At 36.8% G+C, this 17958-nt stretch overlaps 1 protein-coding gene across 2 annotated transcripts; it reads right to left on the reverse strand.

Annotated features, from left to right (window-relative positions):
* Window positions 1–5233: 5233 nt before the first annotated feature.
* On the reverse strand, window positions 5234–17958 carry LOC121856922 (carnitine O-palmitoyltransferase 2, mitochondrial-like). Of its 2 annotated transcripts, none has more exons than XM_042352682.1 (14): window positions 17880–17958; window positions 17432–17503; window positions 16923–16978; window positions 16155–16255; window positions 15226–15371; window positions 13731–13900; window positions 13432–13573; window positions 13056–13212; window positions 12677–12947; window positions 11835–12031; window positions 11265–11434; window positions 10880–11105; window positions 8977–9169; window positions 5234–7982 (listed from the first exon to the last, which is right to left on the reverse strand). In XM_042352682.1, exons 2-14 carry the CDS (start codon window positions 17474–17476, stop codon window positions 7853–7855), a joined length of 2004 nt encoding a protein of 667 aa, XP_042208616.1. In that variant the 5' UTR covers window positions 17477–17503; window positions 17880–17958; the 3' UTR covers window positions 5234–7852. The 2 variants fall into 2 exon arrangements, with proteins under 2 accessions (XP_042208616.1, XP_042208617.1); XM_042352683.1 differs by having other exon boundaries at window positions 17787–17903.

Genomic DNA, 17958 nt, shown 5'->3' on the forward strand with positions numbered 1-17958 from the left:
CAGTACTCTTTATTGCTTGAAGTGTTTGGTATTTTAAGTATTTCTGAAATTTTCCACAAGTCAAGTTTGATGTGCTACATAAGTTCATCCATCTAAAGATATTATATGTATCAGTTTGTACCTCCTCATACATATCACTATTTAATTTTTTACTTTAATTTAAATGTGTATATACAGTATTTAATTATTCATATTTACATGAATATTACTCTAAGCATGTGAACTACAGTAAAAGTCCAAAAATCCGGATGCCAGAAATCCGGACCACCCGAGAATCCGGACTTTTCGAAAACTCATACTTTTTTTTTTAATAATAATTTAGCTGGCTTTTGTGTGTATGTGCACATGCGTGAGCGCCACAGCTGCACAGCAACAACACGCGACCACGCGGTCGCCACTTTAAAACGAGCAATCAAACTGTGACAACTTATGTAATTTTGAGTCCTACTCTTTCCATTTGCAGAGTACTGTACAAGCCCATAATAATGGCTCCTAAAGTAGATAAACTTTGTTGTGTGAAGAGAAAGAAGAACACGTTGAAATTGAGTGACAAACTTGAAATAATTAAGAAACTAGAACGTGGTGTCAGCAATACTGTTCTAATGGAAACGTACGACATTGGAAAGTCTACAATTTTTTTATATAAAAAAGGCAAAAAATAAAATTCTAGAATTCACAGCTTTTTCTTTAAAACTGCTCGTTTTGATAAATGAAGCATGCTATATTTGCTAATGAATAAACTATCAAAATGTACCTGTTCATCTCTTCTTTATTCCTCCTTAAATTTGAATTTTAAAAGTACTGCCTGAGAATCCGGAAAATCCAAAAATCCGGACCGACCCAATCCCCAAGCAGTCCGAATTTTTGGACTTCTACTGTACTAGGTTAGATTTCTCGAGTTTTTTCACTTTACACCAAATGCCAGGCAGAATATACAGTACAGTACTGTATAAGGTACAAGAGCATAGATAGTAAATAAGGGAAAAAAAAGGTTGCTCTTGTTTCTGGCCACCCAACACTGTACAGTGGTGGGAAAGACAAGCCTGTTGTGTTAGTTCCTACACTAAATGTTCCCACAGTTGCTTCTCATTGTATTCTGGATATTTGGATAATTACTGGCTGATAAACTTGGTTACCAGTCCCTCCCTGTGGTCTGTTGTTAGGTGTGTTGCTTTACTATCTACATTGTTTGCACTGGAATATTGTGATCAGTATATGATGTAGGTGATATTTTTCAATGTTTGTGCATATAATATAGTGTTCTCTTTTTTTATGATTAGTTTAATGCACACTTGTTGTTAAGACAACTAAATATCTCCCTTAAGTGTGCTGTTTAACATCATCTACTTCAAAGGATATTTTGGGGGCACATCATTCTTATACACTGTGTGTGCTGTAATGTGAAATCACATGGAGGGATAATATTGAAAACATATTTCACCTTGTTGTGTATACGAGTTGAAAAATTTAAATATCACTTTATTACGAGTCTTACAGCTAGCATTCCTTTAAACGAATTCATGAGCCATATATGCTTTACAACTGGGCTCCAAAACTGTCCATTACAACTACCATTTTTTCTTCAACTGCCTCTCACCTATACCCTTACAATCATAACAATAAATCCCAATTTCATTTACCATTTTTTTAACCTGTGCAAATAATCAATTAGTCTAGATTGATTATATGATGATAACTATTACTTAGTGTTTTCCATATACTTGAGAGGACTAAATCCTTCCACCATGTTTGTACCTGTAGTCTCTCAGTCCTGTGTGTTAAGTTGGTAACTGAGTTTTAATTAAAGTCACTTAAAATAGTCTCGCTAGTGCAGATTCTATTTATTTCTCTAATCATAAGTGTGATTACGGTACAGCATACCTGTAGTGTAATCTTCCATACAGTGCCATACAGAAGTTAGGGTTGGGTGCAGCTGGTTGGGGGGCACACTCCGAGTGATAAGCATGGGTCTTCTTCACATCTCAACTTGTGACTGAAATTTTGCTGATCTGTTTCTTGGGTAATTTTTTTTTTATCTTATGCTAGTTAAATTTTTATGTTAATCCATTTTAACAAAATTAACATTATTTTATCTGAATCTTTTACTATTTTTGTAATTAATTATTAATACAGTAAACCCTCAATAACTTGACATTGATAACTCGGCATGGATGTGGTCTCGGAATATATTAGTATCCTCAGGAAATGCCAAGATATATAAAATTATCTGGGAAAATCTCGACATATCTGGCCACCTGCATCACCCACCATGCCTGTGTCACCTTCTATGATGCTTCATTCTTCGCCTGCAGTGCTGGTAAGTGTTACTTTTGTACATTTAGTAATTACTGTACATGTGCACATATATGAGTCGATAATTTTTTATTTTTGTATCTTTGTAGGAGGGGGGGAAAGTGCCTCGACAAGTTGGAATTTGGGATAACTCGGCAAGGCCAGAGCCCCATATGTGCCGAGTTATCGAGGGTATACTGTCTACTTAAGACAGTCGGCTGTCAATTCGTGACCAGATCAGAGTCAGTCAGACTCCCAGACATCCACTGGTTCAGTGTCTTTTGAACTTTGATGGGTGAGGTTTACTTTTTGACAGGTGTGGGCTGTGCGGTTTAATACAGATTGTTTATATTGCACATTGTAAACTATTGCCAGTGAAGTAAAAATATTTATAAAAAATAAATTTAATAAGAATAAAACACTTTATAAATATTTCAGAGTGATTGCCTTCAGTTAGACATTACCATATTTGTTTTGACATTTGCATTTAAAAATTTAACAAGTGAACACAAGGAACATGGGTGTTTTTTAAGTAAATTGAGTTGTTGTTTATTCATATCTTGTCAAAACTGGTTCAAAATCAATGTTTGTTTGAAAAAATATTGAAATATGTTATTGTCAGAGGCCACTACAAATGAGGCTATTTATTGCCCTAGTTGTATCTATTTTGATCAATTGCATTTGTTCTTACTGTTCGCATTTAGTTATCAAGCAGAGAATTAAATTGTGGTAATTACTCAAATAATTGTTTGTGGATAAAAAAACTGTCATTTTTCAAAACAGTACTGTACTGTATGCTATTTTCCTTCATGCCTGTATTTGAGCAGGAGAGATGTCTGTAGCCAAACAGTTTAAAGCAAGAAAAAAGAAGGGGGCACTGTTTGTGAAGCTTGTCCAGGCCACAAAAATGCCTGATTATGGCTGCTTGCATCTCCCCATCAGATTCCAGTTATTAGCTCAGATTTGCTCCATAAGGCCATCTCCACTTCTTAGTCGCATTTTGTCTCGGCTTTTCTTTGCTTTAAAAAGATCCGAAACTTTCTCAAGAGCAGATTTTGTCAATTAATACCTTATGCCCATCATGTGTGTCTCTCACAGTCTCTTACCTGGTAATCTTGCTGTTAGGGCATAACATTTTCTCCACACCTGTACAGCTCCTCCCCGACTTACGACAGGGTTATGGACCCAAATCCAGGTCGTAAGTCGAAAATGGTTAAATAATACATAGAAAATCTAAAATGGGTGTCTCTTTTTCTTCTCAGCACCACAAAACTCGCACTTTTTTTGCTTGCCAGCCATTTTAAAGTGAATCACAAACAAAAATTTTGTCCGTGTACTGAAGTTGGGACTCGAAAATACGTAATTTGACAAAATTTTGGTACAACTGAGACAGGTCGTAAGTGTGGGTGGTCGTAAGTCGGGGAGGAGCTGTATTTGTGATGGAAATTGTGATCACCTCAAAGTAGCAATATATATAAGTCATCACATCCATACATCATAAAAACTTACCTAGTTTGGTGGTGGCTTTCATATGGTTTCTCACAGTAGCAGTCATGTGTTGGACAACCATACCTGTTGTTTTTGCTGTCCTGACTCCCTGTGTGTTATCCGAGTGTGTATCACTCCTGTGCTGGTCATCAGTGTGTTCAAGTACGTCATTGCGTCAAGGAGTCACACGCCCCATTGTAACATACCCAAGAGAAACCCAAGTTCACTGTGCAAGTGGAATGATAAATATTTTTGATAAGTGTTACAGTATACAAAGAATGTGGTTGAGGCAGCTTAAAGTTGCCAACAGTGTGAACTACCAAGGTGAGAAGAGTGTTTGTTGTACACCAGTGACAGTTATATTGTTGTGTGTGTGATGAAACACTAAAATCTTGTTTGTAGTTGTGCATTGCTCATTTTTGTTTAGTTTTTTGTCAGAGCTGAAATTTTTACCAGATAGGGATACCAATAACTAAGACCTACTCCCCAATATATACCAGTTTTGCAATGGCAGATCCAGGAATATCAAAAGGGGGGTCCAAGAAGTTGTGAGTGAGGGAACATGGCAAGTGCAGCGAGTCCACCCGTCTGGGTGGGTCTGCAAGTCCCCCCAGAAATTTGTTTGAAATCTGACCATTAAAGAAAAAGTATTGGAATTTTCTGTTGAAAAGGGGGGATGTGGACCCCCTGGATCTGCCCTTGTTTTGTCCTTTATATATGAATGTGTATCCAGGAGGTCCCCAGGTTATATACGTCTGACTTATGAACACACACCGATACGAACAAGGTTAAACTTTAAATTTACAGTATTTTATTTACCTGATGACTTTTTTTTTTACTTAAATATACAGTACTGTATTTTGTCATTCTATTAATTGTTTTTCTAAAATGCTGTGATTTTAGATGTATATAAGGACTTAGGCTATTATATAGTGGAATTTTAATATTGTTCTGCAAATACGGTATGCATATAAGAATGTCCGTAGGAACAGAACTCGTATATAACCCGGGGACTGCCTGTGTTTATTCAGTACTTATGCAGTACAGTATCCTTATTTGACAATATAAAAGTCACTTACATTCGAAAGTTCAATCTGACAATTATCCATAAGTATTGATATATAAACTGTAATGTGTGTGACTTGTATGCCCCTAAAAACACTCACTTCATAGTTTTACAATTATAGTAGCAAATATTTAATTTTTTCAGTATACACCCACTAAAAAAAATTTTCGGCACCCGTGTCGTATTGCATCACGCCGTAAGGGTGCCCAATAATTTTTTAATGGGTGTACTGTATGTACGTTATGTATGTATATACGTATGTATATTTGTACACCCACTAAAAAATTAATCAGCACCCTTAAGGCGTGATACAATATGACATGGGTGCCGAAAAAAGTTTTAGTGGGTGTAAATACACTATATTAAAGGTGAAATTTGAACACTGTATTCAATATATTCTGAGACTTATAATTCTAATTGCATTGTTTATTTTTTTTGTAGAATTAAACATAAATATAGTGAAAGGCAATGTTTAAGATCAATAACCATAACCTGCCATCAAATGTAAGTATGCATACAGTAGCAGCTTATTATCTACACATCTCTCTTCTTCAAACTTCACCAAAAGGTTATTTAGCATTTTAAAAATATGTACTGTACTGTATGGATGATAACTATCAGGTATGTACTGTATGTGATATACACTGGATTAATAATACAGTACAGTACAGTACATGCATTTGGTGACATTTGATCAAAGTAAAAAAAAAGGCAAAATGATGGTCCTTATTTTTTGATTTGGAAATTACTGCAGTATGGTGAAGTCTTTGTGGAAAGTTGAGTTCCTACTGTACAGTTAACCTTATTCCAACAACTATAAATGAAACTTATTATACAAAAAATACCAGACAAGTTAATTTACAAGAATATGAACATCAAAGGCACAGCTCAATTATATACAGTATATGATATACAGGTGCTCCTCTACTTATGAACGAGTTACGTCCCTGAGGCTTGTTTGTAAGTCCAACTTTACTCTAGTAGATACCAAACATATTGTGAAAGATTATGGATATTTAGTACAGCTATACCCTTTAATACAGCTTTAAAGCCTGGCTCACTCTTCTCCTCTTAGGTAATATTTGTTCTCTCTGGAATTTTATTCAAAATAATCCAGTCTCATCCACATTAAACACCTGTTCTGGCAGGTAACCCCCCCCCCCCCTCAGTGATGATGTTTCTATCTCTGAAAGTTTGTAAGTTGAACAGTTGAACGTTCTTAAGTAGAGGAGCCCCTGTAGTTATTAACTCTCACATATACGGTATAGTTCATACTTCATTTGTGTGTAAACATGTCTCAAAAGCTGACTGACTCACTTTCATGATACTTGGCAAGTGCATAATGATGCTGGTTATGAATGAACTGATTTGAATTAGGAGAAAGGTAAAAAGTTATCAACACAAACATAAAGACAATTATGTTATGTTATTTTTGTTAAAACTCATCAGGTTCATTATTTACAGTATTCACCTACTAGTGATGCCTTGTGTGTCAAATTTCAAGTTGTGTTCTCATGACAGCCTGTCTATTTAATCAGTTTGTAATGATTTGCTTAAGAAATACAGTAAAATGTGACAATTTAAGGTACTGCATTTTGTATGACAAATTAACAAGAAACCCAAATATATAAAACTTTAAATATTAAATGATATCAATGCAGGAAATTTGTTTAACCTTTACTGTACTTTCATCTGCCCAACATATACCATTACTTCGAGTTCTCTGTTAATAATTATTACTGTATTATTAACCAAATGGAATGGAAATGGGTCCATAAATATTGAGGTGCTCAAGACCCAGATTCCCAAAGGTTCATATGTTAAGTTTCCCAGAGGTGTGAGAATACATCTGACTAGTTCAGTTAGAAACTGCATCTTCACAGAGATGGCTGTAAAAACTTAACAGACATGTCTTTAAAAATCTGGAGTCAACATCATCACAACCTTTTAGTCCAATCTTAGGAACCAAGTCTGTATTACAAGTTGAATTTCCCTGAATTCAAGAGTGAGGCAAATGCATATGTTTTGTAACTAAACAGTAACTCATGATACACTGCAATATGACTCAAGTTATAGGCAACTAGTGCCAAGATATGAAGTGATCCAGAGTGTTAACAAGTTTAAGTAATTCATCCTACTTTAAAAGTGCAATTAATATATCACAGTACGAGAGTGAACAGCGAGATGTACGCGTTCCTCTCATTAGTACTACTGCACTACACTACTGTAAAGGAAAAGGTTTCTCTCCTGAGATAATTTGTGTGTGTACAGTACCTTGGTGGGAAGAAACCATGGCAGTCATCACCAGATACCATTGGAGGAGTGTGTAGTGAGGTAAAATATTATTACATAGTTTGCACTTAAATAACTCTACTATACTCTGTTCAGATGAGCTTTACAAACATGGCCAAGTGCAGAGTTTATCAATGCAGCTGAATGAGGTGCATTGAGTTATCTGGTGTTCTTCATTATTTAATTTCTTTTCTTTATATTCCACAATTGCAAGTACAGTACAGTAATAATAACAATTAAATGTTGATCTAGAATGATATCTAAAGCTGGAGTAGAAAAATTAGTATGTGAAACGTATTGTTAATGTAGATCTTAAAGTGGAATAGAAAAATTTACAAGCAATCGGCAACACCCAACTATATCACCAACCCCGGCGCACATTCACCAAGCATGACTCGGCCAAACACAAACTTCCTTTAACTTAGCCCAGTTGCAAGCTTGGAGCGAACAGAGTACAGTACTACAGTATAGGGTATTGCAAACATTTTCTGTGACTGTTCCCATAACTAATGTCATAAATAAATCACTGATAGACACAGGAAGGAATACTAAGGAAAGAGTAGAAAATTTGATAAAAACTGATAATAAATAACATCTCACCTTTTGTATTAGTTACCACCTCTTTAGTGTTACGTTACTAGTCCCTATTCAATACAGTACAATGATTAATTTCTAGATATACTGCAAATGAAGAATATTTAATCACTACGTATGTTAAGCTTGTGATAAAACATCGTAGATGATCTTATATGCTTTGTCGGCACATTCAATGAAGCCGGCACCATCACGATGTGGAGGGTAGGAAGACAGTACAATACCCAGCCAGTCATCCTGAATCTGGTAACTGAAAATTAAATACAACAATTAACAATAGGAACTAAGAACTGGTCATAAGCTGTATGGCCACAAGCTGATCAAAAACTTTCCTCTGAATGAAGAGGTAAATCGTCAAGACTGGTATAGTGTACACAATGTTGTCTTTATCGCTTCTCTTTCTTGTATTGATATTGTGAAGTATTTTGTTTGACCAGAGACATAGATCTATATTGATTGTCATCTGTTTGGAGTTCATAACCTTTTCTCTTGCTGGACCTTGACTCTTTTATTGTTAGAGGAGTTTCAAATTTTTAATCATAACAGCAAGGTGATTTTTTTTTACCACGCAATGTATAGGCGGTATAAACAAGAACTCTCAACTGGACTTCCCATACATGGCATCGTGATTCTGTCGGCTGCAGAGCACCTAGCAGTTCACCATAACAACCATGACTTCCAAGCAAGTAAAGGGCGGTCATTCAAGTTTTGGAGCCGTCACCGCCGAGTAACTCACAAGATTGTCGGAGAGAGACTCGGTGCCGACACAACGAGCGTACAGCCCTTCAGGGAAAAACTTACGGCACTGGTGAAGGACAACAGACTGCTTCTGAGTCAGCTGTACAATGGAGACACGAGTGACCTTGTTTGGAAATCCTTGCCAAATAATATCCATATATCCAGATTAGAGGCTCATGTTCCAGATAGGAAAGCTGTCAAGAACTGCATTGTTATGTACCAATGCAGATGAGTGTCACAGACTTACACCAGTGATTACTGGTAAAGTTAAGCATCCCCATGCTATCAAGAATATCATGGACAAACTAACTGTGCTTTACAATGATAACAAGAGTGCTTGATTTACTAGGGACACATTTAAGTTGTAGTTCCATAATCACTGTATACCTGAAGCGGTTAAGTTTCAGATATAAGCTCTGATAATTTAGCAATGAGAATGTGCAGATTAGATACATATAGTCTACATTGTCGACTGCTATCAAAAGAAAAAGTATAAAGGAACTTACCCAACACCAAATCCATCCCGAACAACTGGTGCAAAGCCTCCAAAGCTTATGGTAGAGGATGGAAGAGTAGACGTAGATAAAATGATGTGATTTATTTTACTGTATGCAGGGTCGGTGAAGAGGTCTGGCAGTGGACCTCCCTTGGCTTCCGCTAACTTTCTCAGCCCAAAAAGGTGTCGGTCAAATCCCTGGCCTAAAAATAATAAAAAAGCAGGTACAGTGACTCCTGAACTTAAGAATGTTTTTATTAACCCATTTTCTCTATAATGTGTCATATATGTAATGTTAGACCTAAAAAGTAAGATACCTTCATTCTATACAATCAATGCAACCAGTGGTATAATATATCCCCAAAATAACTGAAATAAATTATCAGAAAAATTTAACCCCTTCAAATAAAAACTTCAACATAACTTCAGTAAGATTCACTGACTGAGGCTATATTTCCTAGACATTAGTGATCTCTTGTGTGAACTTTTAACAGATTGTCTTACTTCAATCTCCCTGACCTACTGCATCTGCTTCTGTAAAGTGTACTGTATTTGACTTAAAGATGCTCGACAGATGACCCACTTGAGCGAGTACAATATTTTTCATATAAGTTTGTTTAGTACATACAGTAAAACCCCCACTACTCTGCATCTGATATGGTGGAATTGCAAGAAGTCAGCACAGCACCAAATAACTGTTACATTTTGGAGTACTTGGCATATTGGTGCTAAGTCGGCAGGAGCCGAGTCATGCGAGAACTCGGCAAACCACCCCATGCTTGGTAGCCTGTGTCGGCCCTGTGAGCAACAGTTTACGTGTGCCACTCATCATGGATAAACCCTCTGACAGTGATTAAGTGTTATTGTACAGATAGTGTTAAGTGTTATATATGAAGTGTAGTGTTAAGTGTTATATATGAAGTGTAGTGTTAAGTTTGTCATAATTATTTACAGTGCCAATGAAATGTTACTGTTGTGTTTAAAGTGTACAGTTGTACAGACAGAAGTGATAAGTTCATCAGAACAATTTACTATACTGTCCAGTGCCTGTGAAATGTTGCACACATTACAGTACAGTTCATCTGCCACTAACAAGCTCATCAAGAAATTGCTCCTTGCTATTGGTAAGTACCTAATACAACTCTGTTTTTATTTCATTAAAGCTAAAAATAAACTCATGACCAATAAGTCAGCAAATTCCATTAGTCAGCAAGGCCTCAGGCATGTTATGTGGGTTTTACTATACAGTATAGTACAGTAGTGTGTGGAGTTGAATAACATCCACCTATCATAAAAGATCTTGAAAAATATTTTAATATTTCCCCCAAAACAAAATTTTGTTAGTATACTGTATTTCTAAAAGCCTGGAAGACAACTTCATTTAACCAGGCAAAATTCAATTTGATTTGTGAAAATTCAGTAAATACAAGGTTGAGCAGGAACACAACCCCACATAAATTGGCAGCCTATTGTATGTGTATAATAAAAGAAGATGGAAGTTTTCACTACAGTAGTCTTCTACATTTACAAGGGTAATATTCCTGGGAAACCTTGTGACTGCAGAATTTGTGAAAGCAAATACTGTAGCTTGATTCATTGGGAAACAGTTGGTTAGGTTGCCAGATCAATTTAAAGATATGGAAGATGAGCGCACTTCTTGTGGTGAAAAAACACAACGAAAATACTGTATGATAAACAGATAAAAATACAAAAATGCTCTACAAACTTACAGTACATGTAATCTCCCGGCAAAAAAACCCAAAAACAATGAACACTACATAAGTTCTGGACTATAGCGGACAACTTACCGGTAAAAATAATATTTATTTCTACTTGTCATAATGTATTTATAATACAGTACTGTACACTCATACATAGACAACAATAATTAAAAATATTAAAAACTTTCTTACCCATGGCTGCTTCTTTTGTTAGGTTCCCATGAACTTTTGAACACTCCATTAACAATTTCTTCAACCCTGCATTGCTTGCAGGCTGTGACTGAGACACAGCTTTAGTAAACTCTGTGGTTTCCAAGGTCGCAGGACGAATCGTTTCTGTGCGACCATGTTTAAATGCAGCAGTACTACACGACTCATAGGTGGCCACGGTCTTGCCATTCTGAAGATAGTAAGCAACCTGCAAAATGGTAAAACCTAATTAGTAAATAAGAATTAAATCCATAAAAATATTCAGTGAGATAAAAATTAACTTAACAGACAATTGACAGAGAATATAATCAACACCTCGAATATAAATGGCTAGAGTCTGGAGAATTAGTAACTAAACATACTGTACCTGGAACCCTAACTGCATCATGGCATCTGGGGACACATTATGCTTCTTACATAGATTCTTGCCAAATATTTTAGACTCCAGAACATCCACTTGCAGAGCACTGGTGTTTGTGTCGTACGTCTCGACAGCTTTATCAACGGCAGCCTCCAAATTGGGGGTCAAGTTGAATTCTAAAATGTAAAAACAAGTCAGATATTAAGTTGCATCCCTTATTAGTTGTTATGACTTTTACTTCTTTACTGAGGGATGGATCAAAGGGAACAAAATTTTTAAGAGAAAAGGGGTGGGATAGGGGCCAGCTTGCTTGTCTCTATGAGGGAAGGTATCACGTCCTCCCAACTCTCCATCTCCAGCTTGGTCTCAATGCACCTTAGATGGAGGAGAGTTATACAGCGCTCTGGCTTCTATGACAAAATGGACAACTTACATAGACTTACAAGAGCTACTGTGCATTATTAGATTATTTTAAATGACCCAACAGATGGCTAAATTGTAAAAACAGTCACACCAAATTAAAAATCAAGTAACAATTATTAATGAGGATTTTTTTTTAATATACCCGGTACCTACCAAGCTTACGGACAAATTGTGAGGCATCAATAGTGGCAGGTACACTGTCAAGGTGGACGCTTGGCTTCTCTTGTAAATCTTTGGCTACTTCATTAAAGTAACTCATGACAGCTACTCCATCACCCCAAGAATGTTCAAAATTTAGGGCACCTTGGCCATCAGCAGTGAAAATCAATGAAAAGCACTTGTCAAACCACCTGAAAAATATAAGACAAAAAAGTTAATAACAAATAACAAATGGAAGTCTGAATTATGATTAACTGAAACATTTTCCCTTCTATTTTCTTTATCAATCAATGTTTCAGCTGCACAGAACATCACATGTGATATTTATGTTAATAATGATGACTGGTAAAGGGGCATCCTCACTACTCTTAATACAGATCAAGGCTGGGTAGATGATGGGACCTGGAAAGGTTTCCTTCATCAGGCAGGATGACTGAATCTTACATCGCTGATATATACGTTCACTTTATACATTACCAAGGGCTACACAACTCCCCATCAACCCTAATTGTACCAAACCACATCGTGGGGCTGTAGCACAATGAGGGCCATAGAAAGTTACTTCCCTCATGGCATTATTCTGAGAAGTACATTATTCTCAATCACACCAGAACTGTCAACTCCCAGTCAGACTATAACTGTCAGCCAAACCAAGGCTCCAAGCTTCCAATCATAACAAAATTTACAGCTTTGGACTGACTAAACAGTGACAAGTCTGTATTTTGTAAACACTTAATTTCCAAGTGTATACAGACCATGTCACCCAAACATAACTTTATGGCCACAAGTGTTTTAACAGTGAAATGTATCATAACAAAAACTCAGCTAATACAAACCTGTTTTTCCCATTGCCATAGAGGAAAGTGTGATACATCTTCTTTGGGTCTAAACCAACTTTAACATCATCAAAAACTATATTAAAGGCTGCAGAGTCAATTGCCTCCAGTGCAGCTCCATTTCCTGCAGCTATCAATTCTTGCCGGCAGGCAGCCCAAGTGTCACGGTTTTCTGATGAGAGGATGGCAATGGAATGCCTCGGAGGCGGAGTCTGATCCTCAGCAATGTATTGAACGCAGGCGTGAATGTGACTCGGAGAAAGAATATTACCTGGAAATAAAACTTACATAATGAATCAATGAGATAATGAAAAAACTACTCGTACATATGGAATAGATTTAAGATTTAAATATAACGCCAACAAATGCAGAAATGTACCGTCTCTATCTAGGACGTCAAACACATAGAAGTGGCCATTTTTCATGAAGAGCATGTGGCGTGCATGAGGGTCACACTGAAGCCTGTCCTTGCCAATCTCAGGGATACGTGTAGAGTTGAAGAGGTTGCCAAATTGAGACATGTCCAATGGGAACACCTAGAACAGAAAAAGAGAGAATCACATACTGTATTGTAATGTTTCCATACCAATGACATACTGTAACCTGATTTAAGTGGCAAAAGGATACTTTAGATATAAATAAAATGTTCAATGTATAACAAATGTTAGTATTGTACTGCATACAAATGAATTCTGAATTCTCAATGAGCTGCAATCATCTTCCTCAAGTGGTTAACGAAGTAACTTTACCCTCACCTTCATAGCATAAGCAGCATATGACGCCACAGGGGAGGGAATCCACCGTATGATATCTCTAAACCGCTGATTGTCACTCTTTGCAGGGTTGAGATGATACACAACAGGTTCCAAGAGATTCTCTCGAAGTGTGCGCATAAATCTGTTGAATTAATACATAATATAACTTCCACAAACTCCCTAATAATGTTTGGTGAATGTCAAAGGCATAACAAGAGACATCATTTAGAGAAGACATTTTTTTTCAGAGAATTTAAGAGAGACAGAAAACAACATACAATTAGTGTTATGGAACCAACCTAAGAGACGACACTAAAGTATTTGTAGCACGTATAACAGGGTGTGAGTAGCCCGGTCTCTCCTCAGGGTGGAATGTCATGAAGGGGTTATAATTAAGTACAACAGGAACACGATCACTCAGGTACATATCAAACCACGGTCCTGAGATGTAACTTGTGTGTTTGTTTGCCTGTTGAACAGATTATCTTTTTAATTATATTAGTTAAAATATTCACGATACTGTATAATATAGCAGGCAAGACCTCCACTTACCATAGTCTGAAGCTGATGCAGTTCTATATACAGTCCAATATAGTATGATATATCTAACCCCACTACCACTCACTTTATTGCAGTGTAGCTTAAAGGATTTTATATTCAAATACATTCCTTAAAATGACATCTTAAACTTTTTCTGCTGGACTTTATCCCAATGAAAGAAACTAAGAGTCAACCTGAGATCATAGTTCACCCACGACATCCTAAAGTAAAGCTACATAGGCAGGCTCTATGAGCCCAGAAATAACTTACATGAACACTCCAGTTATTGAACGTAAACAGCCATCAAGCACTCCAACATACACCATAGCCAGTGATCAGAGCAACGACAGGACCCCGAGGTAAAGTGATCAGCATAACTTTATTGTAGGTGAAATCTTAACAAAATTGGGGTTTACTTGGATGGTTCAGAACGTAAAGCCCATAATTACATTGGTGTTATGGGGAATTAGCTTTTGGGTCCAGAACAACTATCCTACTGATGACTTTTGAGTCCCTCTATGGTCTTGAGAGATCCTAATAAATAATAATAAATAATATAATTATGGTTGCCCCTCGTGTTACGAGGATGGCTGGCCCAAGGGCCACCTAGGCGTGAATTTGTTTAAGGTGTAGAAGCTGTCGCCAACACAACAACCACACCTTAAGTTAATGAGCTGCACTAGCTAACCGTTGCCCCAGAATACGATCCGCAAATCGATTAACATCCAAATTCCCAATTACTGCTGGGTAGACAAGAGGCAAATGGCGTAAAGAAACTTGTCCATAGTTTCACCCTGCCCGGGGATCGAACCCAGGTCCGCTCGTTTGGGAGGCGATCATGCTGACCATTAAACCACAGGATTACTGTACTGAATATATAACGTCTGAATTTATGTCATGTGTTTTCTTCACTATGGAGATGGATGCCACTTTTAAGATCTTATTTATCTAACACCAGAGAATTTTATTCAGCTCAGAGGCAACCCTGCACACAAGGGGTTAAACTCTCTCTAGTCTTCTAATAAATGACTGATCAGTTCTTACAGCCAAAATTACTTTATATCTTAGCAATAACACGAAATACATATAAAACAATAGCCTGGAACTTTACGAGCAGGACATTACAGCCATATACTGTAAGTAGTAGGACACCACACAGTGACCATAGATTCTGTTCATCTTTACTTCAGTGAGTCATAATCGCTGCCATGATATTCTAAGTCTTCAAACAGTGCAAGACTCTGACCAACTAACCTTATCAATCTGTTTTAGCTGTGCATGTAAGTCTACGCCAGGTCCACCTTTAAACTGAGCAACTACACTCTCTGTTGCACTGTATTCCTCTGACGTTGATAGGACTTTTTGTGAACGTAGGTATCGAGCGCATGTCTTCTCCAGATCTGAAAATATACAGTATACACAATCATAAAATACATGTAAGTATAAGTATAACACTACCATAAAAATACTTGCAATAGTAAAGGATTAATTGCAGTCAAAACCAAGTTATCCCAAATTCTGGTAAAAGTACACCCATGTTAATCCATCCTTGTTAACATTAACTATTATGTTGTACTGTACAGCTACACAATCAGGCATCACTGTAGTTTACCATCAGTAAATCGAGATGTATTGAGTTTTATCTTTGGATATGGGCATAGCTCATTGTGCATGGTAGAATTTATGACATTATACATATACTGTACCTTAATAATGCCAAAACACAACAGTAATAATAATAATAATAAGTAAAAATCACAAGGTAGAGAAATAGTGAAAAGGTTTAAAGGTTTCATTCAGTTATTAGCTCACATATGGAAGTCATCATGGCACCAATGCACACTTTCAGGACACCCAAAGTGGTGACATTCACGGGGACACCAAGTTAAGATAGGTAAATGAGCTGTACAGTACTGGGGATAAATTTAGTATCCAAGTATTTTTCAAATTTAGTTCTCTTCTCAAACCTTCATTTTCCCCCCTCTCTCTCTCTCTCTCTCTCCCCTTCCAAACATATCATTTTTCTATCCATCCCTTCCCTTCCTCTCTTTGCAAATTCTAACACCTCTCACCATACACAGTGTAAACAGAGAGAATAGCAAGTAGAGAAAGACAAAACAAAGAGAAAGCCTTAAAACACACAAAAAAACACCATCAGACTAAACCATCAAAAAACTCCTCACCGGGGATTGGCAGTCGTAATAATGACTTCTGAAAATGCATTGAAGGAATCTTGGACCTCTGGATGTACTGGTAGTCATCATCTTTGACAGAGCTGTTGTATCTGGCAGTGTAAGTCATCATGCAATTATTGACCTTCCATGAGAGTGCAAAACAAAAGCAGCTCACCAATGGTACTTGATGCCCTTTAAGTAACTGAACCAAAGGGTCTTAACAAACCCAAAATTTACAATATCTTATCAGAATTGAAGGTTCCATGAATGAGATTTTAATTCATTCTAAACATAATTTAATTAATATCGTCACTCAGAGTCTACTAAAACATAAACAGTATTGAAAATCTAAAAGAAAAATTATAGGGTGGTGTAAAGCTTGAGAGGGTTGGGGTGTAGCTTAAGAGGGATGGGGTAAAGCTTAAGAGAGATGAAGCAGAGCTTAAGAGGGATGGGGTAAAGCTTAAGAGAGATGAAGCAGAGCTTAAGAGGGATGGGGGTAAAACATTCTGACAGATATAGGGCAAGGCAGAGAATAACAGGCAAAATTAGAGAGATTATGGCAGGGTAGATTATGAGAGAAGTTAGGTGAGGCAGAGGAGAGATTGAGAGAGGCAGGACAGGGCAACTTGTGAGAGATAACATACGGTAGACTGTGGCAAAGGTGGAAGGGATACAGTTTGATATGGAGTGGGACAATGTTTGAGCAGCAGGAAGAGGTAGTGTGTCCTTTTAGTTGTGCAAATTTAATGTCCAATTGAACAGTAAATAACTTACACTGTAGCCCTGTGAAGCCCCCTCTGCATCACACCAACTCTAGTAGTTCTTAGTGTCTGCAATAAGATTTAACTTTTCAATCAATGGGGAAAAAAAGATATCTGATTACTGGACAATTAATACATACTAACAAGACTTTAACAATGAACAAAACAAAATAAATTCTTATCTATACAATACACTGGTGACAAGCTTAACGAACCTATAGTATTATAAAAGTATCTGAATAATGATGAAAAATTAGAAAAAATATATATCTAAAGGGTTAATAAAAATACAGCTTTCAACATAATCACTTACGAAATACAAAAGAATCACTTAACCTTCAGGGTTATTCAGATCACCAGAAGAATAGCCTCCCTAGCTTGTTATACCTCAAGAATAACTAACCTAACCAAACCCCCCAGGTAGTCTAAGGGTGTCTAATCATCAGGTGAAATAAGACACGGTGTCTAATATTCAGGTGATATATTTATTCTAATAAACTCGATTCCTAGTTGTAATATTACCTGCATCAGAGGCTTCCCAACAAGTTTGCTCCGAGCCCCCAACATTTTAGATGGACGTTGAATTGAGAGGATCTGCAATAAGGAAACAGTAATTAATTTGTTGAAGTTAATTGATTTCACAATAAGGAAATATATGCAAGACAGATACGTACAGTATAGCCCATCCCCCAAGCAGTAAGTTCTCAATGAATCTTATTTAAATGTTCTTTATAATATCACCATTTATCAGCTTATTAACCATTTAGGCAGTTAGTCTCCTCTTTGTTAATTTGTTTTGAACATAATTTGTCCATTGTTACGTCTCTATAGGCTATAATAGAGATTAAACATTGGCCTCCCCATAAAGGCATTTTACCTCTCTTGGTTATAACACAGGCTAATATGATGTCATTTGCCTGTTCTGGAGTCACTGGGGTGTCAACATTCAGCTCAATAATTGGTCACTTACTTCTCTTGGTAACAACTACACAGGCCGGTGATTCAGGTCAGATCAGCTGTAGTAAACAAACCTTTGGTGTCCACTGATG

This window comes from Homarus americanus, unplaced genomic scaffold (genome assembly GCF_018991925.1).
Source record: "Homarus americanus isolate GMGI-L3 unplaced genomic scaffold, GMGI_Hamer_2.0 scaffold44060, whole genome shotgun sequence".
NCBI lineage: Eukaryota > Metazoa > Arthropoda > Malacostraca > Decapoda > Nephropidae > Homarus > Homarus americanus.

Excerpts from the sequence above, each read along its gene's own strand:
- LOC121856922 (XM_042352682.1), bottom strand. The coding sequence starts at position 17,476 with ATGTTGGGGGCTCGGAGCAAACTTGTTGGGAAGCCTCTGATGCAG. Across the intron at positions 12,948-13,055 it reads TGACGTCCTAGATAGAGACG|GTAATATTCTTTCTCCGAGT; the intron begins GTACATTTCTGC and ends TTTTATTTCCAG. Across the intron at positions 11,106-11,264 it reads TGATGCAGTTAGGGTTCCAG|GTTGCTTACTATCTTCAGAA; the intron begins GTACAGTATGTT and ends ACCATTTTGCAG.